At 58.3% G+C, this 27203-nt stretch overlaps 1 protein-coding gene across 6 annotated transcripts in view; it reads left to right on the plus strand.

The window, feature by feature from the left end:
* Positions 1–27203, plus strand: part of MYO7A (myosin VIIA) — a 79431-nt gene that overhangs the window by 14938 nt on the left and 37290 nt on the right. For all 6 annotated transcript variants that reach the window (XM_087868178.1, XM_045816141.2, XM_045816146.2 and 3 more), the window contains 13 exons: positions 1063–1176; positions 6257–6409; positions 13481–13665; positions 14145–14266; positions 14345–14487; positions 14746–14859; positions 15420–15573; positions 15999–16075; positions 16643–16762; positions 17514–17656; positions 18184–18394; positions 18896–19031; positions 21934–22040. In XM_087868178.1, coding sequence (XP_087724304.1) covers positions 1063–1176; positions 6257–6409; positions 13481–13665; positions 14145–14266; positions 14345–14487; positions 14746–14859; positions 15420–15573; positions 15999–16075; positions 16643–16762; positions 17514–17656; positions 18184–18394; positions 18896–19031; positions 21934–22040 — 1779 coding nt within the window. The remainder of the gene's footprint in view (positions 1–1062; positions 1177–6256; positions 6410–13480; positions 13666–14144; positions 14267–14344; positions 14488–14745; positions 14860–15419; positions 15574–15998; positions 16076–16642; positions 16763–17513; positions 17657–18183; positions 18395–18895; positions 19032–21933; positions 22041–27203) is intronic.

Below are 27203 nucleotides of genomic sequence, written 5' to 3' on the forward strand. Positions count from 1 at the left end.
TGTTTTATCAGCTGTTCTGTTTCTAACTGCCGCCTGGTAAATTCTAGTTTTATTAAGATGTCTATGTTCTCTCGCCCTCCGGGGGAATACTCTTACAAGGATTAGGATAAAATCCAGCTTTTACCTGCAGGCCGGTGAGCGTCTACGGGGCTGGGTCTTGGCCAGCGTGAGGGCTGTTGCCCGGCTCAGGCCTTCTCCGCCCTCTGGGTGCCTGGGCCCTTCGCTGTCCTCACCATCCTCTGCAGTGATCGCGTGAACGTTATTTGCTCAGCTGTGTGTTTTCTGCCTCCTCCCAGCTGGAGTGTAGACACCACGGTCACTGCTGGATCCCCAGCATTCAGATCAGTCAGTGCCCCGTATTCAGTGGGTGCTCCGTGTGTGTTTGCGGAATGCATCTGTGCTGAAAACGCTTGTTCCTAGTCCATTTTTCTGACTCCGGGTTTTGGGTTTGGCTTCCGTGCGCCTTACTGAGTACGTAGTAAGAGCAGGGGACACAGCGTGACACCCTCCCCCTCAAGGTCGGGGCTCTCCCCGCAAGCCAGGAGGCAGTGTGGGGGACTCATATCACATGGCCCAGCACAGAGCAGTGTCACTGCAAGGAGCCCACACCTGTGAATAAGACTCGCCCCCGTGGGTGATGGAGGCTGTTTGGGTGTCTTGTGGGGCTGCCTCCTTTAGGACAGAGGGGAAGTGGTTTGATGGCTTGGTGTTTCCGCCTGAACCTCGAAAGATTTGCTGTCTGTGTATGGGGTGTTGAGCCTTGGGGATAGCTGGGCACTGGACAGGCCTGGGTGTGAAGCTGCCCAGCCGTGGGGTCTCTTCCCCCCTCTGAGCCTCTGCTTACCTATCTGTGAAATGGGGGCAGTAACAGCTGTTACAGACAAGGGATTGAAGACCTCGCATCAGTGCTCAGGCCGGGCCTGGCACCAGATGGCTTCCAGCAAGAGCAAGTTCCCCTTTCTTCCCCCTCCTGTGGTGGCTCAGGAGTCTCTGCTGGTAGGAGGGCAGGGGCACAGGGTCCCCTCCCTGCTCACCTGGCCTGGGGCTCTCTCCCACCCACAGGGGGACTATGTCTGGATGGACCTGCGATCTGGGCAGGAGTTCGACGTGCCCATCGGAGCAGTGGTGAAGCTCTGTGACTCTGGGCAGATCCAGGTGGTGGACGACGAAGGCAATGTGAGTAGCCGCTACCTCCCCTGCCCCTAGGCCTTTGGGAAGACGTAAGCTGACAGGTCACCCAAGGCAGGGGCGGGGCAGTAACCTGAAGGGGTGGAGGCAGTACCTGTGCCCCTACTTCTGAGACACCCCATCTTCCATGGAGCTTGCCCACTGCCCCAGTGAGAGGGTGCTCCCCTTCTGCCCAGGCTGCCGGGTTCTATTTCCGTAAGCACTCAGTCCAACCTAGTGGACTCTAGCCTAGTGTTAGAGATGGGGGGGGGCACGTGCACATGTACGGTGGTGGGCGGGGGGCGGCACCAGGCTGCGAGCTCCTCAGGCACAGGGGTGCTTTGAGTCAGACAGACTCGATTCAAATTCCATCCTGCCCATTTATTAGTTATGCATCCCTCACCAAGTCTCCTTCCCTTCAGAGCCTCAGTTTCCTCTTCTGTAAGATGGGGATCACAGTAACTATCTCATTGGGTTGTTGACCCATAAGTTGGGGCCCCTGTAGAGAACACCTCAGTAAAGTGAGTTAGAGTAAAAATGCCTGAGTTTTGCTCTCCTGGGTTATGGCATCCTAGGAGTTCATTGCTTACCTTGGCACCGCCCTGGGAATCTAACAGATTAGCGCTTGATTCCTTGTGGCCCTGGAAGAAAGGGACACAGGAGGCGTAAGCTGTGTGGGTAGTGGGTGTGGGGAGGGACGGAAAAGTACGAGGTCAGGGTCCTGCCCTGGAGAAGGCAGGTGGTCTGGAGGAGGGCCTAGAGGGGTAGCACATGTGTCCGTGGTGTGGGGACGTGGGGGCATGGTCCTGAGAACAGGGTCCTAGCTTAGCAGGGAGATTCAGTGCATCAGGGAGATGCACTGTGCCTGGTGCTGTGCCCAGTGCTGGGGAATAGAGGGATAGAACCAAGTTTCTGTCTTGGGGTCCTAGAATGCTGGAGGCAAAAGAGAGTGCAGTGGGCTCCCCTGGGGGCAAGGGCAGGGCTTAGGGGGAGGCCAGATACTGGCTCTAAGGGGTCAGGGGCACCACTGTTGTTCCTGCAGCCTTCAGGGACACCCCCATGGGGTCTGCAAAGCCCTTTGACCCAAGCTGTCTTTGGGTCCTCACGGCATCCATGAGGGGCAAATGCCCTGCTCCCCAAGGGGAAGCTGGGACAGGGCAGGACCACCGGGCCTGGTCACACAGCTAGGAAGTGACGGTGCTGGGAGTGGTACCCAGGACCTCTGGCCTCCGTGTAGCGTCTCCCCTCCCCTATCTCAGGGGCAGCTCTGGCGCTCAGGTTCTGTTCAATCATGCCCTGTCCCCTGGGCTTTAGAACGGGAGTGCCTGCAGGTCCTTCTGGAGGCTCTGGTTCTAGGACCTTCTAGGAAGCCACTGTGAGGTCGCAGTCAGAGAAGGGACACAGCTCAGCTGGCAGCCCAGACAGGCCCACAAACCTGCCTGCAGCCCCCAGGGCGGGCTCCGGACTCTGCCTGCAGGCTTACGTTTCACCTGGTCATGTTGCATGTCAGACGGTGTCCTGTAACTGTGTCACTGGATCCCAGAGCTCCCCTCCCACCGGCTCCCACTGGAGCCCTGGGAGTGGGGGCTGCAGGTCGGGGGGACATGACTGCGTGGCCGGGAGCGGGTCAGGGAGGCTGGCTTGCTTCAGCAGCATTGGGCCCAGGGCTTCTGGCCTCTTCTCTCGGGGGCTTTCCCACTTTCATCCCCCCCACCCCCTGCCCTCCGCCCTCCAGGCTGTTACCTTTGACCCCTCTGAATTCCAAGACGCCCTTAACTCCAGGGCAAGGACTAGGCGAGTCACATCTGGTTCCCCTGAGACCCCACAGGGCGTCTGTCCAGACAGGATTCTCTGTGAAGCCTTGCTGAATGAATGAATGAATGAATGAATGAATGAATGAATGAATGAATGAGCTGGGATCCTAACATTCTGCCTTTGCCCAAGCTATTCCCGTTGGAACAGAGGCGACCCTCCCCCCCTTCCTCTACGGGGCACACGGTCCCTGTCTCTCCAAACTCAGTATCAGGCCAGCTCCTCTTTTCCAAATGTGTCACCAGTCTCTGGGATTGGCCACATTCTCTCTCTCTCTCTCTCTCTCTCTCTCTCTCTCTCTCTCGCATTTCTTCAGAGCCAGGCCTCCTTTTGTGCCCTGGTTACACTTTGGTCTATGCTGGAGGTGCCTGTGGACATTGGCCCGAGGGGCCCAACTCCGTTGGGAGTCCTTCCGTGCGGGAAAGGGGTGAAGAGAGGCCTGGGTCTGCCATATAACGGGGTGGGCCACTTAGTCACTTGAGTGTGACTCCTCGCTATAAAATGGGGACTGGTGATTCTGTTATGGGATGTTATGAGAAACAAACAAGAACATAGGTCTCCTCTGTAAAACCAGAAAGCGTTAGAGTAATAATACCCAGTCCTGAATGGGGAATTATCAGGCACCAGCACTGTTTAGACATGGTGGGAGTGAAACAAAGGTTGGCCTTTAGTGTCTCAATTAATCCCCCCAAATTCTCCAAGAAGGAAGGGACTTCCTTGTTGTAATTCCCATTGCATAGATGAGGTCATGGAGGCTCAGGGAGGCCCAGTGGTGTGCCCGGGTCTACAGGGTTGCGCGGTGGCTGAGCTGTCTGTCACCTCTCTGCTGAACTGTTGGGGGAGGGACTGTGGGGACCAGAGGCTGGGGTCGAGCGGGGAAGGCAGACAGTCTGCCTAGGCATTCTCTTCCCTGTGGCACTGGAGCCTAGCAGCAAGTCTGTGAGCAGGGACCAGGCAGAGGAAAGTTTCCAACTGGATCAACTTTTATCAAGAAACAGGATAAAATGGGAGAGAGGAATGTTCCACTCAGGACTGGAAAGTCCAGGCGGGTTCTTTGATCTCCCCATCCAGTCCATTCATGCCTCGGGGAGGGCTGCGTGAGGGCCTGAGCTGGATTGAAGTGCTCCTGGCCCAGGAGGTGCCGTGAAATGCCAGGGCAGTTGGAGTTGTGGGCTCTGGCTGGCCCTGTCCCTGCTTCCTCTGAGGGCCTGGTGCAGGCCACCGTCCTACTCCAATCCTGTTTTCTCAGGGGAAGTGAGAAGGTGGGAAAAAGGGACTACGAGGGTGTGTCTATGACTAGGATTTCTGCTTCTAATTCAGAGCTGGTCCCCAGTAGCCACCAGCTAGCCATCCATCCCGTCAGATTCTCTGCCACACCACTTGCGTGTGGCCCCTGTATGAGGCACTGTGGACCAAGAATCTAGAAGACACAGAGACTGGCCGCCACGAGTCCCCAGCCTTGGGGCACAGTGGGAGGTCAGAACCGCATTCAGACAATGGCAGCCCAGTGTGACCACTGCCTTGCCATGGGAGACCCAGGCAACGTGGGGGCCCAGAGGAGGCCCTGACACAGCCTGCGGCAGATGTGAGGGGGTGGCCAGTGGAGCACGTGAGGGTGGGCATCACGGTCAGCAAAGGCTTTAGAAACTGGGAAAACTTTGAGCTGGGCCTCGAAGATTAAGTGGAAAAGAAGTAAAGGGAACAGCATGAGCAAGGCCATAGAAGTGTTTGGGGAAGTGCAGACCAACCTTCCCTGGCTTGGAAGTGTGGGGGATTGCTGGAGCGAAGGCCCAAAGTCCCTGTGTCTACCTCAGGTTGGCCTCTGAATGTCAGGCTGCAGGTGGGGGTGGGGGGGTGGCAGGGAAGGGCTCTAAGCCCCCGAGCCCTGGGATCAGACAGGTGCTTGAGGAAGCTCCCAGGAGGTGAGGGACTGGGGCAGAGCTGGAGGACAGCAAGGGCCAGGGGGCCAGGTGAGAGGTGGCGGTCTGGATCAGGGCAGGGGCTTGAGGTTGCTGAGGAGGGCACTGCTCAACCAGCAACAACACTTCAGAGGGCTGAATGAGTAGGACTGGGTGACCAGTTAGATTGGGGATAGGATGAGATGAGGGGCTAATGCCCCAGATTCTCGCTAGTGTCCAGCTGTTGGGGTTGGTTATTCCCAGAGGGGACCTGGAAGAGAAGCAGGTACGGGAGGACATGTCGTGTGCATCACACCTAACCACCAAGTCTTAGGGCCTGAGCTGGGAGGGGGCAGAGGGATCCCCTTCTCCTCCCCTGTTCCCCCAAACTCAAACCCCTGCCTGGTCCTGAGGCTCCCAGGGGTCTGGCATTTGGGAACAGGCAGGGGCCCCCGAGGGCTGTGGGATCCCACTGAGGCTGCAGCCATACCTCAGAGCACAGTTCACTCTCACCTTGCTGAGAAGCCAGATTGTGAGAAGGTGCTGGAGGCCACCTTGGGGAGGGAAGGAGGGATTTGCAGGTTTGTTGAAACCGACAATGCTATTCGCCTGACGTACCACCGGAAGCACCCCCCAGCAGAAGATATTGCAGGGGAGAGTAGGGGGAGCCATGGGGCAACCTCTCTCCTAGTTTCCCCATGAGTTCACAAGTACCGAAAGATCACCCCTGCTCCACATTCATCAACAAGCCCTGTGAGACGTATCCCAAACAGATCCACTTCTCTCCATCTCCACTGCCTGCTTTCGCCAGCCTCAGAGGCTTGCTTCTGCTGTTCCCTGGGCCTGGAATTCCCTCTCCCCACACCTTACTGGTAAGGGTCTCTCTTCCATCATTCGGATCTCTGCTAAAACCTCTCTTTGGAGAGGTAGCTCCTTCCCTGATTTCTATCCCATATGCCTGTTGGTTTATTCTCGGCGCTGAAATTACTTTTCGTGTCTTTGTTTTACCAGAGCCTGTATCTGAGGTCAAGTCTAATTCCAGTGGTTACACTCTCCACTCCGTCTTGCAAAGTGACTGGGGGGACTCTTCCCCTTTATCACAATGCGAAGTGGGGCCAAAGTCCCTGCCCTGCCCATCTTTTAGGTCTGCAGAGAGAATTCCCTAAGAGGAGAAGTGGTCCACAGAGAGTCGGGGTGGGCAGCACCATCCTCGAAGACCCGTCCCTGAAAATGATCCTGTTTGGCCACAGGAGAGGAGGAGGCCTTTCCCAGGGTCGCACAGATCCAGGATCCCTGTCCCTCCCGGGCCCCTTGCCCAGCAGAGCACAGCCTGGGTTCCGGGAGCGCCTCCTGACCGTAGCCACGGTGCCCCCCCACAGGAACACTGGATCTCCCCGCAGAATGCCACGCACATCAAGCCCATGCACCCCACGTCAGTCCACGGCGTGGAGGACATGATCCGCCTGGGAGACCTCAACGAGGCAGGCATCCTGCGCAACCTGCTCATCCGCTACCGGGACCACCTCATCTACGTGAGTGTGCCCCGCCCACTCCCAGGAGCCCCCTCTCCAGAGGCAGCCAGGGACCCACCTGCCAGCAGCCCCTTGGCTGAGCCATCCTTGTGTGGTGTGTGATTGGAGCGGGAGCGGTGTGTACCGTGGGCTCATGTGCCTCCTCCGGCCCTTGGGCGAGTCAGTGAGAGGCTCTTTGTTTTGCCCAGAGATGGGGAACTGCTGACCCCTCTGGGCTCTCTGTGGGGTCGGAGCCTGCCATTCGTTGGTCCTCCAGCAAAGAGAGGATGGGTCGGGAGTCTGTATCCTTAGAGGGGGATGGAGGAGAGAACATACTCCTTGACTCTGCAAACCCTTGATATAAGATCCAGTCATACGTACGCTCCCCAGTCTTACACCTTGAATCTCAACAAGTCACACAGTCTCACTCAGCAGGACTGAACTGATCCAGGAGGTGGGTTCAGAGACCATCAGAATACAGAGGGCCTGTGGAGATTGTATCCAAGAGGTTCTCACTCTTTGGCCTTGGAAAGCTTTGATGCTCTTAAAATTATTGAGGACTCCCAAGAGCACTTGTCAGTGCAGTCTGTCTCTATTGATATTTACCATATTAGAAATTAGAACCGAGAAACTTTACAGAATGTATTAATTCCTTAAAAAATAACCATAAAATCTATTACAGGAAAACATTTTTATGAAAAATAACTATACATATGCCCCCCAAGTTAGCAAGAAGAGTGGTGTTATTTTATAATTTTGTGAAATATCTTTATGCTTATTTATTATTTTTTAAATTATATTAGTCATCATTAGCTTTGATGTAGTGAAGTCTGGCTTAACAGAGGACCGCTAATGCTCCTGTCCCCACGTCACAGGCAGTCTGATGGGAGGTTGTTTGGTTGAAGTGTTTGAGGAAAAGCTGGCCACACAGATACAGAGGTGGAAAGGAACTTACAACTTCTTGAAGGGGCCTTCAGAACCCTCAGGGGTCTCCGGACCACAGTCTGAGAACTGCTGAGCTAGGCCCATAGTCCCATTGTATAGATAGGGAAACTGAGGCTCCACGAGGTTTAGCCAGGTCCAGGGCTGTGTCCTGGGGTCACTGCACGTCTCTGACCCAGCCCCTCCCGAAGCAGCTCCGCTAAAGGAAACCATGGCTGTACAACAAAAGGAGAGAGCAGGAGGGAAGCCTCCTCCCTGCCCCCAGGTAGGTCCCCAGGCAAGCTGGTAGAGAGGGCATGCTTGGGTGACAAGTGTCGCGAGGAGCGCTCGAGGTGGGTGCAGACACAGCAGGTTCTGCAGGGTCCGTAGGGGTGAGGCCTCACTCCCAGCTCAGGGAGAGCGGTGGCGTTCCCAGAGGCGGGGGATACAGCGTTCGGGGAAGACCGTGAGGAGGAGCCAGGGTGACCGGCCCTGAGCGGTCACAGCAAGGAGCCGCGTCAAGGTCAGGGATCCATCCTCTTAGAAGCCCTGGAATTGTGGCCACTCAGCTGCCCGGGAGGCCCTCTGCTACCCTCCCCACTTTGGGACCCTTGGCCACTCCTGGTGCTGAACAGGGACTGGAGCCCTAGTCTGGGAGGCTCCCAAGGAGAGGCCGTGCCCAGGTCCTTGACTTTCGTCCACTGAAGAAGCACGGCAACTGGCTTTTACAGGGAGTCCCTTAGCGCTGATACAGCCCCTCTCATTCTTTCCCTCACCTGGGGTGAAGGGCAGGGCACCTCCAGACCGGAGCAGCATCGCCCAGACAGGAGCATGGTGCTTGAGCCCAGGCCAGAAATACCCCGTGAAGACCCACTGGTGTCTGCACCCCAGTTCTTGGCAGTTCCCTACTCGCTAGGTGGCGGGTGGTCACACAGGGTCCTAGGGAGGAGCTCTGTGGCTGGTCTCCAGGGCTGGGTGGAGTCTGACACTTGGGTCTGGAGGCAAGTGGGAGCCCGCCCCTCCCTCCCACCTCCCCCTCAGGGAGGCCACTGCCAGAGCTGATGTCCTGGTCCAGTCTCCTGTCAGGAGGAGCGTCCCCCAGAGACCCCCCAGACCTTGTCTAAGAATAGCTCAGAGCATGTCCTTGGGTTACTTTGCACAAAGTTTATTGATTCCTGGGAACAAACTGGTTCCTCGCACGTGAGGGACTGTCGGTGGACTGAATCAAAGAACAAAGGCAAACACAGGAGTCATAAAGGAGAGGGGAAGAAACAACCTCAGGAAGAGCCACTCTTGTTTGTGAAATCTGGGGGGATAGACCGATTGGCTGGCAGCTAGCGGAGAAATCAGCTTTCTGTCCTTGAATAGACGGACGAGGGGAGCAAAGGAAAGAGTTCCAGAGGCTGACGGACTCTCCAGAAAGCCCCACGATCTGTGCCATTTGCCTCATTAGAAGTCCTCACCAGGAACCTTTCTGGTGGTCTCTTTTCTGGGTGGGGGAGAGGAGGCAGGGGACGGGGCAGGGCACTGAGTCGACATGAGGTGCCTAAGTGGCCTTCTTGTTCAGGAAGCACCTGGGGGGTCCCAAGATTGGTTGGTCCATGAGCCCAGGATTCTGGGTGTCTATTGGTCTGGGGACCCTTTCTGTTCAAGGATTGCCCCGTTCCAGGTTTCAACTTGCTCACTCGCTGATTCTGTGATGAGTGGATGGGGTAGGAGTAGAGCTTTGAAGAAGCCACTGGGCCACTGTCCCACCCAGAAACCATACCTGTCCCTAACCATGGCAACCCCTCATCACTTTGTGGCTTGGGTTACCCCAGGCACAGCCCCACATACCCAGGATTTCCTCCAATTACCACAGCCGCTCACAGCCCTGGGCTGGGCGACGCTCGGTCTGTGACTGTCTGCCTTGGGCTTGCCCGCTGCAGGAGCCTGCCCCTAAGAGCCTGAGGGATAGCACTCCAGGGCCACAAATCAGCCCTGGACACCCCCAGTGGGGGAGGACCTTCAGAGGACAGCTAGCAAGCCCTGGTTGGGTGGTCTCAGCAGCTAGGTGTCCTTCCTGGGAGCATGTGGCAGGGCCGGTAGGGATCGAGGGCTCCCTGGTGCTGAACAGGGACTGGAGCCCTAGTCTGGGAGGCTTGGGTCCAAGTCTTGGCAGGTGGCCTTTGGGGAGTCCCTGCTCTTCTCTGGTCTCAGCCTTCCCTCTGGCACAATGGGGAGAGTTCCTGGGTGAGCACCGCTGCGACTCTGGGAATGTATGTGTGTCCAGGATGTTTCTTGGTCTCCATGGTCTGCTAAGGGAGACGCTCCAGGGCTGGCAGGCCTGGGGCTTCCTGGAAGTGGTGGAGCCATTCCTGTCACATCTCCTGGAGCGTGTCTCTGGTTCCAGAGAGGGCCTCAGAACTCCGCCTGGGGACTTGGGGCCCCTAGGGACCACGTGTGCTGTGTCCTTGGCTTGGGAATAACCCTTATCTCTCCCTCTCCCAGACTTTGGCCCCAAAGGCAGGCTTTCTTCCTGGAGGCTTGAGCAGGCGGCCTATGCTGGGCAGCTGGGCATGGACCCCCTGCTGACCATGGACCCTTGGGGAGAGAGAGAGGGCCAGAGGGGCTCAGGAGCAGTGCCAAGAGCCTTGGGGGACGGACAGGTGTTGAGGCCCAGACAGGGGCAGGACAGGCCTGGGTCTCATTGCCCGTGGTGCCCAAGCCCCTCCCTTCTTCACTACCCCACTGTCAGCTCCACCGTCCGCCGGGCATATTCCTGGGGTTTAGGTAAGCCCAGGTGGGGAAGCGAGGCCTGGGCTCGTGTGCCCGCACCCCGCCTTTAGCCTCCTGCTTCTCTGGCGTGTGATCTTGGAGCCCTCTGCTTCCCAGAGGCTGAGTTCTCCCAGCTGTAAAGGACCGTGTGGGCCTTCACAGCGGCCTTCTGAGGGCACAGGCTCCTGCACCCAGCGCTTGCGTGTTCTTGCCCTCCTGCCGGGGCGGGGGGGGTCCTCCTCATTGACGGAGAGACCGCCGTTCTGTTAGTTAGTTTGAAATGGGCGCATGTGCTGTAGATGAGAAAGTTGCCGCAGAGAAAACCACCGCTAATTTCTTATCCACCCTCGAAGAGAAAGACTATATAGGGTATATATCAAATATGATATAAAATTACATATAAATCTTTTAATTTTTTCTACACAAATAGGAACATTGCTTCCTATGCCATTCTGTGCTTTTTCCGTGAGCCACATCCCTGGGGCCATCCTACCTGTCACTGTCACTGTCGGCCGGGCTGCCCAGTGGCTGCTGACAGGCTGTCCCCTCAGCTCCCTTCCCTGCTCTTCCCCGGGAGCACCAATTAATGCTGTCCACTCCAGTTCTTCTCCACCTGTTAGTCATTCTTTCGATCGCACAGGAATATCTGCTGAGCCTGTCGTATGTGCCATGCATGCGCTGGGCCTGGGTAGAGAGGACAGCGTGGCTAGAGGGCAGAGGCCTTGTCCCAGAATTACAGAGGAGTCAGGTGGGCCAAGTGACAGGGACCATGCAGATTACATAGGAGGTTGCCTGGCTTCCTCTAGGGGATCATCTCTGCTCAGAACTGAAGGAATAAGCTGGGCGAGGGGGCAGGGGATGGAGTTTGGTGCTGTTAGCTGAAGGATTAATGCGGAGGGCTCTTCTGGCTGTTGGATGCCGCTAGTGAGGACCCGGGCCCTGGCGTCTTGGTCCTGTAGGCATGGGAAACTGCCTGAGGGTTTCCAGCAGGGGGGTGACGCGGTCACATTTTTGAAAAGCTGGCCCTGGCTCGGAGCAAAGGGTAGATTGTAGGGGGGCATCTGCAGCAGTCTGCCAAGAGCCCATGGCAGCCAGGGCCAGCGGGCTGGCTGCGCCAACAGAGAGAGGGGGCTGGGACGGAGGAGAGGGAGGCAGTAAAGGGCCTCCCAGGTCTCGCCCTGGGTGAAGGATGGTGGAGTTCTGCTGGCCAGGTTGGGCAGTGTGAGAAGGAGCAGGGTTGGCGGGGAGGGTGGGGTCCGGTCTGGACAGGCGGGTGAACAGAAGCGGGGACATCCAGGAGGCAGGGCGCTTGGGGCCTCTGCTATGGAGAGGGCCCTGGAAGCTCTGCTGGGGAGAGAAGGTTCTGGGCCCCACACCAGGAGGGTTTCTCACAGTTTTTATCAGTGCATCCTCTCTGACCCTGCCTGGTCCTGCTCATGGTCACCAAGCCTGATCCCAGGGCCAGCCCCGTCTGGCTCCTACCGCCTCCATTGACTGGTTCATTAGGTCTGAAATGGTCTCTACCCCCAGCCTCCGGGACAACCACCCATTCTCGCACAGCTGCCAAAGTGACCTTTCTCGGACAGACCTTCCAAATGCCATGCCCTTTCACGTCTCCATGCTTGATTCCCACTGACCAGCCTTCGCCCCCACCTCCACCCCCACCTACCCCACCAGAGGAATCTGCTGCCTCCCACAGGCCCAAGCTTTTCCTCCCTGGCCCCCAGAAGGTGGCTCTTGGCCTCCCCTCAAGTCTCCATGGAGGGTCCTTGAATGAGTGCATGGAGCCCACCTCACGCCACGTGGTGATCACAGACCAGGTGGTTCCGGGGTCCCTTCTTTAAGGAAGGTGGCTTCCTGTAACCAGGTACATGCCTAGGGTTAGGCCCTTCCATCTTCACATAACCCCGACAGGGGGTGCTAACTGTCCCCCTTTTACAGATGAGCAAACTGAGGTGTAGACATGCAAAGTGATCTGCCGAAAAGATGTTCTTCAGGGCTGACTCCCTCTCTAGGGGCCAGCTGGTCCCCACAGCCGGGCAGGGCTGAGCTGCAGGGGGTGGGGCCCAGGTGCCCTGGGGCTGGCGGTTGGTGGCTTCGGATCGGAGAAGTTAGCCCAGCCCTGGGCTGTGTGGGGTGTTGTTGGCGGACAGTCTCCTTTTATCCCATTCACCGCTGAGCAGCTCCCTCTTCTGTTCCTCACTTTCCAACCTCAGACCAACTGTGGAGGGCGGGTGAGTGTGGCACAGCTGCCCGTGGCTCTCAGCGTGTGCTTGGCTGGCGGCCCCCCACAGCCCACGTCCCCATGCCACCCCATCTCTGCCTGCTTGGCTCTCGCACCCCATGAGGAGGTCAGGCTCAGCTGCCTCTGGCGTGGGCTGCTTGGAGGATGAGCCCGGGCCGCGGGGGAGTGTCCTCCGGGGCCCAGAGCAGCGTGGTAAGTGGTGGGGCGTGCCGAGCCAGGACTGGAACCTGGGTCTGGGCTGCCGAGCCCAGGGCTGTTTGCATGGCCACAGCTGGCCCTGGTTTGGGCCTTTCCCCTGGGACGTGGTGCTGGTGACAGCACGTTCCTGTCATGGCCACCTTGGGCTGAGGCTGCTGAGCACGGCTTTGGCTCTGGGGTGATGCTCTGTGCCCTTGGTGGGAGGCAGCGGAGCCGGCTGTTACTTCCTCTGTGTGGTCACATCTTTTCTCAGTCTCTCCAGGCCCAGATGTCAATCCATCCATCACCAATTACAGGCTGCGTCTGACCTTTTCAAGCTGGGGTGGGGCGGGGCTGGCGGAGGGAGCAGTAACCCCTGGGTACCTTCTTCTGCCCTGGTGGCGGCAGGGCCAGACGGTGTTGGCCCCTGTGTGGCAAGGCCCCAGGCTCATAGCAGGAAATCCTGTGCATGAACGGAGGAGCCCAGGAAGAGAACACCCCCTAGAAGTTTATCGGAGGTGCACGGGGCCCCTGCACCTGTGCGGGCCAGGGCGGTGCCCCTTCCCCCCCGCCCTGGGCTGTGCTGCAGTGGTCTGGTTTATGCGTGTCACTCCGAACCTCGGGGATGCAGGGCTTGGGAACAAAAGTGGAAGCCAGCGTTTGAGGAGCACCTACAGTGTGGTGTGGCTCTTAGGGTCCACCATCCCCTCATCTGTAGAAATAGTTACACTGCGCCCACTTCACAGATGAAGGTAAGGAAATGGAAGCTCAGAGACCCTCCCTCTCTCCCCACGTCCTTCCTCCATTCAGCAAACCTCCGTGAGCACCTCCTCCAACCCAGACCCAAGGCTGGTTTGAAGGCCCCACCCCCAGCTCGTGGAGAGGCAGGTGCAGGTGACTCCAAAGCCAGTGCTGTCCCTTCCAGGGGAATGGAGCGGGGCAGAGTCTCCCACGTGGGAAGTGGCGAGTTCCTCGTCTCTTTTTGCCCACAGACGTACACAGGCTCCATCCTGGTGGCTGTGAACCCCTACCAGCTGCTCTCCATCTACTCGCCAGAGCATATCCGCCAGTATACTAACAAGAAGATTGGGGAGATGCCCCCCCACATCTTCGCCATTGCCGATAACTGCTACTTCAACATGAAGCGCAACAGCCGCGACCAGTGCTGCATCATCAGGTGGGCGGCTCGGCGCTCCTGCTAAAGCCTCATCGTGCGGACAGTCACCTCCCATTTCCCAGGCCTTACATCTCTATTAATGCCGCCAAAGTTCTTGTTAGCTTTTGAGGCCAACCTTGTTTGTTACTGGCTCCTATGAAGTTAGAGTCAGGTGACGTTTCAGGCCCCTGTTCTCTCTTGGGCAGAGGGTAATAGGACAAAGCATTGATCTAGCATCAGTCGATGCCATGCTGTGTGGCAGGTATGGACAGAGGGGTGCGCGCGTGTCTAAATGAAGGGGAAGGAAAGTACCTTTGGCCATGGCAGAGCCCTGAACTCCTGGAGCCTCTCCCCTCCCCGAAAGGTCCATATTGTCAGCCTGTTTGACAGATGGGGGAGGGGGAGGTGCCGGTGGGGGAAGCAGCTTGGACTGAAGCGCCGTAGGGAGAGGCCCACGCAGTCCGTGACGGGCCCTGCCTCTTTCTGCGTGTCGTGTGCAGCGGGGAGTCTGGGGCAGGGAAGACCGAGAGCACCAAGCTGATCCTGCAGTTCCTGGCGGCCATCAGCGGGCAGCACTCGTGGATCGAGCAGCAGGTGCTGGAAGCCACCCCCATCCTGGAAGGTAGGGCCAGGGCTCGCAGAGGGGGCTGGGGGCTGGGTGGGTGCTGGCCTGGCCCGTGACCCTCTCCCCACCCTGAAGCGTTTGGGAATGCCAAGACCATCCGCAACGACAACTCCAGCCGCTTTGGGAAGTACATCGATATCCACTTCGACAAGCGGGGTGCCATCGAGGGCGCCAAGATCGAGCAGTACCTGCTGGAGAAGTCCCGGGTCTGTCGCCAGGTGGGCCCGGGTCCAGGGCAGAGCCGTACCTGCACAGGACCCCCAGCCTCGGGGGCGGGGGGGCGGCCCGCACGGTCTGGATGGGGCCATGCTGCCGCCCCCTTACCGCGGTGCTTGGACTCCCGCCGTGGAGTCTGCCCACAGCGGCTTTTTTGTCAAAGTCATTTGTTAACATAGTAAACCGCGTTTCGTCTTGATTGTCGGGTTTCTGATGCCTGTTCTGCCTCTGTCCCCCAACACCTGTGCCCGCATTCGCAGGCCCCCGATGAACGAAATTACCACGTGTTTTACTGTATGCTGGAGGGCATGAGCGTGGGTCAGAAGGAGAAGCTGGGCCTGGGCCAGGCCACGGACTATAACTATCTGGCTATGGTGAGGCCCAGGCAGGACACCGAGGGAGGGGATAGTGGGCCGGCGAGGTGGGGGCAACCCACCCAGCTGCTCCCCAGCTCCAGGCCTGTGGATGGGATCCTCTGGGTGGGCTTTCCCCGCCCCAGACCTGCCCCCTCCTCCTCCCCCTTCCGCCTCCCCGCTCCTCCTCCCCTGCCCCAGGCTGCCCCTGGTGAGGCCTCAAGTCCCTGAGTGAGAGTGTCCAGTGAGGGGCAGGAGCACGGTAGGGCCTGGGTGCTGTGACTGCCAGGCTAGGGGACAGGCCAGGCCTGGTCTCAGCAACCCAGCTCCTCTCACTCTTGGGAAGAAGGGGCACCCAGGGTCCCCAGGAGTGGGAAATGTGTTCTTAAAAAGCTCTAACCAGGACCTTTCTAGACTTTCTGGAGAGGTCATGGTGCTCATGAGGCGAGGTCAGTGCCTGGCGCCCCAGACTGGCCTGGCCTGGCAGAGGGGGCCCTTCGTCCCGGCCACTGCCTCTCTGGGGGTCCCCATGGCCTTGCTGATGCCCTCCTGTACCCCAGCGTCCCGCCTCTGCCTGCCAGGGTAACTGCATCACCTGTGAGGGCCGGGAGGACAGTCAGGAGTACGCCAACATCCGCTCGGCCATGAAGGTGCTCATGTTCACTGACACGGAGAACTGGGAGATCTCCAAGCTCCTGGCTGCCATCCTGCACCTGGGCAACCTGCAGTATGAGGGTGAGGGGCCCCGATGGTGCACCCCCAGCCCAACCCCGCCCTGGGTTCAAGGGCAGCACAACACGAGCCTTCCGGGGGGGCGCTGTGGCTCAGCTCCTGTCCCAGCAGCTACGAACCCTGTTTCACAGGGGCCAGGGCTGCTGCCGGGAGCTCTGGAGTCCGGGGTGGAGAAGCGTGAGGGGGGAGGGCCATGACTGCTGGGGTCTCCCCTTGGGTGCCAGGCATGGCACTGGGCATTCGCGGTTCCTGCCCTCACGGTGCCCATAGTGCGTGGCGAGAACATCCATCAAACATACATGGGCCCGGAGAAGCGCTTCATCATGGTGCTGGTGGCCTCTGTGGACAGGGCAGAACCCCCGAGAGCCTGGCCCTTTCCCCCATGCCCACCCTCGCTTGCCTGACCCTGCACCCCCTCGCTGTGACAGCCCGGACGTTTGAACACCTGGATGCCTGTGAGGTCCTCTTCTCCCCGTCCCTGGCTACAGCTGCATCCTTGCTCGAGGTCAGTGTCCGGCCGTCTGTCCCCCTGCGGCTTCGGTTTCTCTCAGGGGCAGTTTGGACTCAGGTCCGGGGGCTGGGCAGGTGGGATCCTGGAAGCTGGGGCTCTCCTTGGGAGAGTTCTAGAAGTTCAATGTGGAGAAACTGTGTACAGCATCTGTGCTGGGCACAGGTCTCAGAGGGGGAGTGGAGCCAGGTGCCCTAATCCCACTGCCCCTGGGGATGGTGCGGAGCACAGGGGACCCCAGTGAGTCCGTCTGTCCGTCTCTCAGCAAAGGCTTACTAGGCTGTGCCCTGGGTCAGAACACTGGGATGAATGAAGCCAGAGTCTGAGCCTGTCCTGGGAGGGCCAGGGAACAGACCAGGGGGAGTGAGGAGGCGCCGGGGAGAGAGCAGCCCTTCCAGCAGCATTCGGGTGGGGTTGGATGGTTGGGGAGGATCTGGCTGTGGCCCGTGGGGAAGGGCACCCTCGGTGCCGCGAGTGGTGTCAGCAAGGCCCGGTGGGACAGTGGGAAGGGGGGGAGGAACGGGCACGGGCGGCTGGGTGAGCACCTGGATGTTGTCCCACCAGGTGAACCCCCCAGACCTGATGAACTGCCTGACCAGCCGCACCCTCATCACCCGTGGGGAGACCGTGTCCACCCCGCTCAGCAGGGAGCAGGCGCTGGATGTGAGAGACGCCTTTGTCAAGGTGGGCCTTCAAGGCGCGGCACTGGCTCGCTCCGCCCCGCGGGGTGCTAGCTTGTTGACATAGGCAGGAGTGGAGTAGTCCACGGAAGCAGACGGTGTCTGGGCCTCCACCCCCGCCTGCCCTTGCGTCCAGGCTCTGGCCACTGGCTCTCTGGGGGGCCTGAGCTCGAGTCCGCCTTCTCCTGAGCTCTGCTCCTTCTACAAGGGGCCAAGGGTGGCCCCTTGCCAGCGCTGCTCTCCTCGGGCCCTCCATCCCTGGCCTGCTCTGCTCTCCAGCCCGTGGGCCTCACGCGGGCTCATACTGTCTGGGCACTTGGTCGGCTGTGCTATTCCCAGCCCAGAGGATATCCTCGCCAGTCTTTCCAAAGAAGACACTGAAGATGGGCTGGGTCGGGTGGAGAGGGCCCTCGGTCCTTCCTGTTTCCACACTCATGAGTTTGCAAGCCACTGAGCCCCTGCCCCACGCCACCTTCTGTGCTGGGTTCTGGGACCGTTGAGATGTCCAGAGCTGAGAGGGAGACGGAGGGGGATGGAGAGAGGGGAGGCCAAAGTGGGTTAGGGAAGGCTGCTTGGCAGAGCTTTGGGAAGGAGTAGGAATTGTTCCAACAGGAAAGGGGGCTCCAAGACAGAGGGAAGAGCTCGAGGAAAGCTCAGCACGGGAGGGGCCGAGCGAGGCTGTCACAGCCCCGGGAGCCTGGCCCACGTCCTTGGGAGGGTGCGCGGGCCCAGCGGCTGACACGGCCACCTCTCAGGGCATCTACGGGCGGCTCTTTGTGTGGATTGTGGACAAGATCAACGCGGCGATTTACAAGCCCCCCTCCCAGGAAGTGAAGAGCTCTCGCAGGTCTATCGGCCTCCTGGACATCTTTGGGTTCGAGAACTTTGCTGTGAACAGGTACCACAAGGGGCTCTGCTCTGTGGGGATTTTCTTCCACAACACGGATGGAACAGGGGTCCCATCTCTGCCTTTAAACTACACTTAGTGGGCTGCGAGCACGCTATGCCGGGCTGTCGGAGTTTGCCTCCAGTCATCCTGGGGGGCTCTCTCACTCCCCTTCCTGCCCATTCCCTCCAGCTGCTGGGGTCAGCTGCGGTGGTGGGGAGAAGGCCCTGACACCATCACGGACACCCCAGTGTCCAAGCCGCAAGGTGCCTCGAAGCAGGCGAGGCCGAACTATGCTTAGAGTCCCTCGCTTCCTGAAGGGCCACTCTTGGGGGCCATGTCAGGAGCAGGTGGAGGGAGCAGGTCCAGGAGGGGCCTGACTCAGTGTCCCCTTCCCTACCTCCGGGGTGGGGGACTGGCCCATGCCGCCCGCCTCAGAGGCTGGGGAGTCCATACTGGGAGCACAGCGTAGCCAGTGTGTGCTGGGCAGAGGGCCCAGGCCTGCTCAGCCCCTCGCCTGTCCCCCGTGCTCCCCGCAGCTTCGAGCAGCTCTGCATCAACTTCGCCAACGAGCACCTGCAGCAGTTCTTCGTGCGGCATGTGTTCAAGCTGGAGCAGGAGGAGTATGACCTGGAGAGCATCGGCTGGCTGCACATCGAGTTTACCGACAACCAGGACGCCCTGGACATGATCGCCAGCAAGCCCATGAACATCATCTCCCTCATCGACGAGGAGAGCAAGTTCCCCAAGGTGCGCCTGCCCCTGTTGGGCGCCTGTGCAGAACGTCCCCTCACGCTCTGAGCCTCAGCTTTCCTCATCTGTAAAATGGGACCAATGATACGTGCCTCTCAGGGTGGCTCTGAGGCCATTGCAGATGCCTTCATTTGACATTTGGGGATCACCTGCAGTCCACGGGGTCCTGGACCAAGCGATGGAGATCTAAGCATAGAGCTGGCACAGAACAGGTGCTCCGCACCTGGGAGGTGTCTCAGAGTGAGGGAGGGACTGCCCCCGTGATTTTCACTGTGGGAAATAGGTTTTCTAAACTGGACTGAACACTCAAGGTAGTGTAATTCTAATCCCCCCACTTAACAGATGGGGAAGTGGAGGCCCAGAGAGCTCCTGTGTGGGGTACAAATAAAAGGAGGGAGCTCTTGAGAAAGACAGAAGAGGGGGTGCAAAGGCCTGGGGCAGCAGGGGCAGAAGGAGCTGGGGCAGAGGGGGGCTGAGCGCGGCCATCGGTTCCCACAGGGCACAGACACCACCATGTTGCATAAGTTGAACTCCCAGCACAAGCTGAACTCCAACTACATCCCCCCCAAGAACAACCATGAGACTCAGTTTGGGATCAACCACTTTGCAGGCGTCGTCTACTATGAGAGCCAAGGTACAGCGGGCTATCTGGGGCTGGGGCATCTCCGCCTGTGCCCTCTCCAGCCCTTGCCCTTCTCCCGCCCAGGACAGGGTGGGGCCTGGAGCACAGAGCGGGAAGGGGCCTTAGGAAACCCTGGGCCCAGTGCTCTTTCTTTCTTTCTTTTAGAGATTTTATTTTATTATTTATTTATTTTTAAAGATTTTATTTGTTTGAGAGAGAGCATGCTTGAGCAGGGGGAGCCGCAGAGGGGGAGGGAGAAGCAGACTCACCGCTGAGCAGGGAGCCGCACGCAGGGCTTGATCCCAGGACCCTGGGATCACGACCTGAGCCACCCAGGCACCGCACCGCTGGGTGCCCGTCTTGTAGAGATTTTAATAAATGTGGTGAAGTGTATATAATACAAAATGTACCGTTTTAACAGTTTTTAAGGTTACAGTTCAGTGACATTAGGCACCTTCACAGTATCGTGCCACCGTCGCCACTATCCCTCCCCAGCGCCTATCCATCACCCCAGATAAGTACTGGTTGAGGAAAAATGTGCCCCTTTCCCCCAGTCCCTGGTAACCTCTATTCTATTTTCTCTCTCCATATATATATCTGACTACTCCAGAGATCTCATATAAGTGAAATCGTACAGTATTTGTCCTTTCGTGTCCAGCTTATTTCACCCCATAACGTCCTCAAGATTCATGTATGTTGTAACCTGTGTCCAAATTTCCTTCTTTTTTGTGGCTGAATACAATTTCATTATGTATGTATGTATAAGTGTGTGTCTGTGTGTGTGTGTGTCTGTGTGTGTATATATATATTTTGTTCATTCATCTCTTGATGCACATTTGGGTTTTAGCTACCGTGAATAGTGCCGCCATGAATATGGGTTTACAAATCTCTGTTCGAGTCCCTGCTTTCCATGCTTTTGGGTGCGCTCAGTGCTCCTTTGTACAGGTGGGGAAGCTGAGGCTTGAAAGGGAAAGTTACCTATCTTTCCATGACATTGCCCATTAGGTGCCAAGCCAGGCCTAGAACCAGCCCCGTGACCCACTAAGATTCTCTCAGCAACAAGACCAAGTGTGAGCGTCGAAGGGGATGCATTTCCGTGCTCCTGGGACGTGCAGTTGGGTTCATTTTAAAGCTAGCGGTGAAGACGAGTCAGCCCACAGCCAGGGACCCCCTGAATTCTTGGAATTCTTGCAGACTGCCCTTGCGACTCTGCCCCCACCACCCTGGTCTAAAGGGCCACCTTGGCTGGGCATCAGTTGTCGTGTGTGTCTATATTGAGCTCTTGTGTTCAGCCTCCAAGGGTTTCACCTGCCTTCGAAGACCAGTGAAATTCAATACAAGCAAAGAGCCTTTGGTTTCATACTTCCTTGTTGAATTGTCCAGAAGGCTGACAAGTGTATGGGTGAGCCCTGCTGCAGGGCTGGAATCTGAAGCCCGCCCAGCCCTCCCTCAACTATTAGATTGTGAGATCTAACCTTGCTGTTAGAAGGAAGGAAGCCAACATTAAGTTTGAAGGGCTTTTGAGCAAACCAATGTGTCTGTTGTTAGGAGTAAAAGGATTGTATCAGGCCTCATGCTGTTGCGAGGATACAGATGGGAAAATTTAGTGCATTCTGCACAGTTCTAAACTTACATAATGTTAGATCTGGAGGGAACACAAGCCTTACCTACTTTATGGATTAGAAACTGAGAGGGAAATGACTTGCCTAAGGTCACTAACAGCGTTGGGCTACTTTAAACAATTCTGCCAGCATTTCCTGGTTCGCAAAGTACTGTTTTAATCCAGCATTTCATTTACGAATCAGGAGGTGTTAGGTGTTCCGAACCGAACAAGAGCTTATAGGCACTGTCATTCCTATCGGACACCTGAAGCTGAGATCCAGAAGGGAACCATCCTAGGTCCCAGAGTGAGGCTGTTGTAGACTTTTGATTAGAGCCCACAATTCCATCCCAGCTCCAAAACCCACCCTTCCACTGCCAGGTGCCTCCTGTCACGCTCCCCTCCCCAGACACCGGGTGGGCAGCCCAGCGCTGGGTCTCTATGCTGTCTGCGAGCCCGCCAGCCTGAGTCCTGGGGCAAAGGGTGCTGCTTCTCTTCAGTGCTCTTCCTCATCGCGCCTCCCCCGCCCTTGGCCACTCCGTCTTCTGCCTCCCCCCAGCAAGACCCCCCCCCTCCATTAACCAGTTCCTAGCTCCTCAGTCCCTGGGAATGGCGGGCCTCTCGGGGGTCTGTGAGGTGCTGAGGAGCCTCCCTGGGCTGGTGCTGGGAGTCCTAGGTTCAAGTGTTGGTTCTGCCCATGGCTGGCTGTGTGGTGTTAGACAGCTTGCTCAGCTTCTCTGAGCATTGGTTTCGCCCTTGCGGGATGGGAAAGATAGTCCCTGCACACCCCCAGATAGGGGGCAGTCGTGAGCATCGGTGCTGGGAGGGCACTTTGTAGAACATGGCGCACTGTTCAATGCAAGGTATTTTAAATTCCTTTACTCTTAGCTGGATTGGCCCAACACCTACTCTCTCCCAGGTGACACACTTACTTACAGGGGCTTCTGATCCCTTCATTCAAAAGACTAAGGCTGGCACTGCAGGCCCTGGGTGGCTCCCTGAGGAAGGCAGCCCTGCCCTCCCTGGGGCCTGGGGCCTCTGCCCTCCTCTCTGAGCAGGTCTGGAAGGGGGGCTGTGTGGGGAGGGAGATGCGGCTCCCGTTCTGGCTCTGCCCCTCGCCCTCCTGTCATCTTGGACAAGCCGCTCTATCCAGGCCTCAGTGTTCCCCGCTGTAAAGTGGGTGTGGTTGAGCTAAGCGAAGTGCGAGGGTCTTCTTTGCTCAGACACCGTGGATTTGGGGAGCGGCTGAGCCTTCTCAGGCAGAAGCTGCCAGAGCTCTTGAGGTGTGGCCGACCGTTTCTTGCCACTGCCCAGGCTTCCTGGAGAAGAACCGGGACACCCTGCATGGAGACATCATCCAGCTGGTCCACTCCTCCAGAAACAAGTTCATCAAGCAGATCTTCCAGGCCGACGTCGCCATGGTAACGTCTGGGCGGGGTCTCTCTTGGGCAGGAAGGGCCCCCAGAAGCCAGGCCCATGCCTAGGCCCACCCTTGTCCAACAGCTTTGGCTGAGCTCCTCTGGCCGCGGAGTGAGGGCAGTGCTTTGTTGTGGTTCCAGGAGGGGGGCCCGGGGCCTCCACAGTTCTCCCGTCTGGTCTTCCTGCTGTGTTGACTGGGTTGGGGGGCGGCCAGGCCCAGAGAATGGTGACATGAGAGGTCACAGAGTTCAGCCTGATCACGGTTTACCATGGGGGTCCCCCCAGCTGGACCTCCGGCCGCTCACAGGGGGCCTGGGAGCAGGGAGCACATCCAGCCTCAAGGACATGGATGGCTGTGGGCATATCAGAGAGACAGACACAGAGGGCGTGGGCACCGCAGCCGTGGGCCCCCTACTGGCGTGCAGAATGTCCCGCCCTCTGTCCCCAGAGTGGTGGTCTGGCAGACTCGTTCTCTGCATGATTCATTTCCTGTCTTCCTCCTGTCCCAGGGCGTCCTGAAGGGCGCTCAGAGGGACTCGTGGGGAGGGCAGAGCCGCTGCTGCTCGGTGCCAGCCCGGGTACCTGCACTGCTCCGGGCCCCTGGGAGCCCAGACCTCTTCCCCAAGGGACCTTCTTTCTCCCTGGTGGATTTTGCTCTCTGTTTTCTGACCCACCGCGTTCTCCTTGCCCCCAACCCCATCTCGCCCTGCACTGTGGTTCCTGTTGTAGTTTCTCTGTGGTTACTCATCGGGCACTCTTCGTCAGTCGGCCGCTTCCATGAAGGTAAAGGAGCCCTGTCCGGGGCCAGTGGATGGCGGGCCAGGCCTCAGTGGCCCCCGGGGCTGGGCTGTGGCCTTGGCCCCGCGGCTCTGAAGCTTGGGGAAAGGGCCGGCTTTTTTTTTTTTTTTTTTTGAGTGTGTTTTTTGTGGAGTGGTTTGTGTAGTGGTTTCTTGTTTGTTTTGTTTCTTGAGTTGTGTGAACTGTGAGCCTCTCCATTTCTTGAAGGAGGAAACCGAGTCCTAGATAAAGAGGCGAGACTTGCCCAGCACGCCCCGTGAGCCAGGGGCCGGGCCAGCACGCCACTCCAGGTCTCCCACGTCCCCTGCCCCCTGAGTCTCTCTGCGGTATCAAGGCCTGCTTCCTCCGCCAGCCCTGCCACGTGCTTCCGTGTCCACGACTTGGTCCGACCCCCCGATAGCCTTGCAGCGCAGGAGGGGCAGCTGATAGCCTCTGCATTTTGCAGATAGGGGTCTGACGCTCAGAGGCGGGGGGTGACTCACCCCGAGGCACAGTATTCCGGGGCACTGGGACTAAAAGTCGTCACCCCCAGACCTTCTCAGGCCCGGAGCAGTGTCTGCGGTGTGCCCGGTGCCTGGCCACCGCCTTCAGGTCGTGGCCCCCACGGTGCTCTGGGCCCCGGGAGCGCCGGCTACCCCCCCCCATCAGCAGCAGAGCTTTGCCACCCCTTTGCCTCTTTTTCCTTTTCTCTACCCTCAGTTTCCTCTCAGCCTAGTACCGATGTCCTCCCCATTTCGTCTTCGTGCTGAGTCTCCCTTCTTCCCTGCATGTCCGGCATCCCCCCGCTGCCCAGTGCCCCGTGGAGGGCCAAAACAGTGCCCGACAGCCACAGCAGCAACACGGGTGCCAGGAATGTCCGGAGCAGGGAGTGTAACTGGGCAGTAGCCTCTGTCCTCGGCCCGGGAATGGCCCTGAGACCCCACCCCCCAGGCCAGCACTGGGGCCCAGCTGCTGACCAGGCGAGTGTGGGGCCCCCGCCAGACTGGGGCCCAAGGGGCCAGAAGCTCCCGTGCCCAGCAGTCCCCACCCCGAGGCCCACGTGTCATAGGGCGGCAGCACTGGGGAGACAGGTGTGGCACTGGGCTCTTTCCCCCTCTTACCTCTTCTCCTCCGGTCCCCAGCCCACCCCTTCCAGGCTCAGCCATTCCTCCTGGTCTTAGGCAGCCCTGGAAGATCATAGAACCTTGTCTTCCCCACCTGCCCCTTCTGTTGTCTTTCCAGAGCACCTGGAGGCATCTGGGGACCTCTCCACAAACTTTCCTGTTCTGAGACTTCTTCCCCGGGACCCTAGGACTAGAACCCACTTGTTGAGGAACCGTGAAGAGGTCTAAGTGAAAGACCCTGGGGTCTCCAGAAATGGCTCCCTCTTGAGGGAGTTTTGGAGCACAGAGAGCACAACAGTGACACATTTGATCTTGATTATATCTTCTTTCTGGGCCCCTTACATTTCTCACCTCCTCACTCCTCACAGCACCCCTGTGAGCAGTTAGTATCGTCCCCACATTACAGGCAGAGAAGCTGGGCCCCAGAGAGGCCACGGTGTGGGCTCAAGGTCACACCCTTTGTGACACAGGGGACGTGGATCCGGGTCTGTGTCAGGGAGGTATGGGAAGTTGTCCAAAGTCACACACCAGTGAGGGCTAAGGGAAAGCTTTACAAGCCCCTGCTGTTTGTCTCTGCGAGCGTCGAGTGTCACCCCTCGCAAAGAAAAAACCTGTTTGGGGACTGCTGGAAGCATGCCAGCTCTGTTAGAGGGATACGGAAATCAGTTTGGTGAATGTCAAGTATTTAGTCACAGTTTATTGACGACAGTGCTTTATCTCGGGGTAGAAGCCCACACCGCCTCCTTCCAGTGATCTGAACCCGCCTCCTATGCTCCTCTCCAACCCCTAGATTTCCATCCTTTGACTCTAGTGTCTGCCTCCTGAGGTGGCCCTGGGCAGCCCCCCCACCCCCAGCCAGTGCTGCTGGAGGGACCGGCTGAGCCATGAGGTCTGCATTCTTCCAGGCCATCGAGCCCCCGATTAATGTCTAACCCCAGTCACACATCCCCAGGCCCTGAGTCCACTGGACTCTTACTCATGCTTTATGCAGGTGGCTTGTCACACCTGTGTGTCCCCAGCCCTGTGCATGTCCCGCTCAGGTGTCTGTCCCTCAGACCCCCTCTGGGGAGTCATTTAACACTGAGCTCTGGACTTTCTACTCCTACCTTTACCCCATTTCCAAATGTCTGCACATTCTCCCAGAAACCCATGAATATCAGAAAGGACCACCATTCCCCTCCATGAAATAAAACTGAATCAGAAACCCCGGGGGCCAGGAGGTGAGAGTAGACTCTAGGCTCAGCTCCCCTTCCGGCGCTCCTGCACTCAGAAACAAACAGTAACGGGTGCCCGTTCTGTGCCAGACATGGGCCTGCATCTTGGGGACAGAGCAGGGGGCAAAACAGAAAACAGCCTCTGTCCTCACGGAGCTTACATTCTGGCAGAAGGGAGAAAACGCTAATAAGTAGATAAAGAAGTCGAATAGATAGTACGTCAGAGGGTGAGGAGGGAGAAATGCCAGGGGTGGGGCTTTCAGTGTCGAAAATGGGGACCGGGGAAGGCTGGTGAGGAGGCGGGGTGCATCTGGAGGAGGAGCCCCGCAGGGAGGAGAAGCAGCAAGTGCACAGCCTTTGGGCCGGCCTGGTGCCCGGTGGCGAGCACAGGGCGGGGGTGGCTAGAAGCACGGAGACACTGTAGGTCACCGGGCCCAGATCCTGCAGGACCTTGTCAGTGCTTGCGAGGACGCCGGTGTTCACTCCTGACCTCGGCGGCTATTGCAGGGCCCTGAGTGTGTCGGGTGGAGAGGCCTGGATTTGTGTTCTGACAGCCTTCCCCCGGCTGCCAGGTCGATCGTGGAGCAGAGGGAGCTGTGGAGTGTGGGGGACAGAAGCAGGGAGGTAGAACCAATATGGATTTTGGCATATCGGATATGAAAGGAGAGGAGCTGGGGGCGGTTCTTCGAGTTTGGCCTGAGTAGTTGGAAGTCGGACATTTCTGGGAGCCCATGGCCACTAGGAGCCAGTTCCGCAAAGTGTTGCCGATTGCCAGTTGTGCCAGGCCCTGGGCCACCACTGAAGCAAGGCAGACCTGCCTGTCCTCACTAGGCTCACAGGCCAGCAGGGAAGACAGACAGACAGAAGTAGTTCCGGAGTGATGATAGAAACCACAGAAAGGTTTGTGCCGTGTGTGCTGTATGGGTGTGTGCGTGCGGGCGTGCTCTGCGTGTGCTGTGTGTGGGAGTGCGCGTCCGTGTCTGTGCCGTGCGTGTGCTCGGGGCGGGGGCTCTAACGCAGGCTGGGTGAAGCCCGACCCAGCCCGCTCCCCCTCCGAGGCACGGGGCGTCCGGTGCTGCGGCTGCGTCAGCTTCTGGGACGGTCGTGGGGGTCAGAGACCTGACAGTCACCCTACCCTGATGCAGAGACTCCCCAGCTTCCCTGGCAAAGTCCTAGAATATGTGCCAAATGGCACTAACACAGAGACCTGGCTCACTGCAGAAGAGCAAGTGTTGGCTGTTCCCGGCGAGCTCCATTTCTGCGGGGGGCACATGGTCTAACCTTCGCTCGCGTTAGACGCCTCTGCCCGCCCCCCAACACCTCACACCTCTACCGCCGCACTCCAGCACACCTGGCTGCGCTGCTACGGATAGCAGATAAAATTAGGTCTCATTTAAAACATAAAATCTTACAACACTAATCAAATTCACTGATAAGAAATTCTCACATAGATGAAGCTAGCAGGGAAACAGCAACATCAGAGTACTTTGGAATTGAGTTTGAATTCTAGGTCCAGTCTCGCAGGGTTGGTCTGAAATGTTCTGCTTCGTGGTTGTTTGTGGACCAGGCCCTCCCCCAGCACCCCGCCTCGTTTCGCAGCGTTCTGAGACGGGGACCCTGATGGGGAGGCGGTGCCAGCCAGCTCACCCAGATAGCGGCTGGTGGAGATCTGGGCATGTGGGCCTCGGGGCCCCTGGTGGGTGGCCTGGGCCTTCTTAGGAGGTTTATCTGGGCCTGCTGCCACCGGCTAATCCCACAGCGAAGGGACAGGGCACAGACAGCCCCCCCACCCCCAGCACGCACACAGGTTCCCAGGCTGCTGTTTACTGAGCCATACTCTGTGCCCACCCTCGTGACAGCCCCGACAGCGAGTGAGGTGGCACTGCTGCCATTTAGGACAGAGGCTCAGTGCTGCTTAGGGAGCTGTGCAAGATCGCACAGGAGGTGGTGGGCCGGGGCCTGAATGTAGGTCTGTCCGACCCATCTCTAGAGTGGACCTTAGTGTCCCGAGGTGACCAAGTTCGGCTACTCATTTATTCCCGCCAAGGCA

Source organism: Ursus americanus, chromosome 16 (assembly GCF_024610735.1).
Source record: "Ursus americanus isolate L20-20 chromosome 16, mUrsAme1.1.p, whole genome shotgun sequence".
Taxonomy (NCBI): Eukaryota; Metazoa; Chordata; class Mammalia; order Carnivora; family Ursidae; genus Ursus; species Ursus americanus.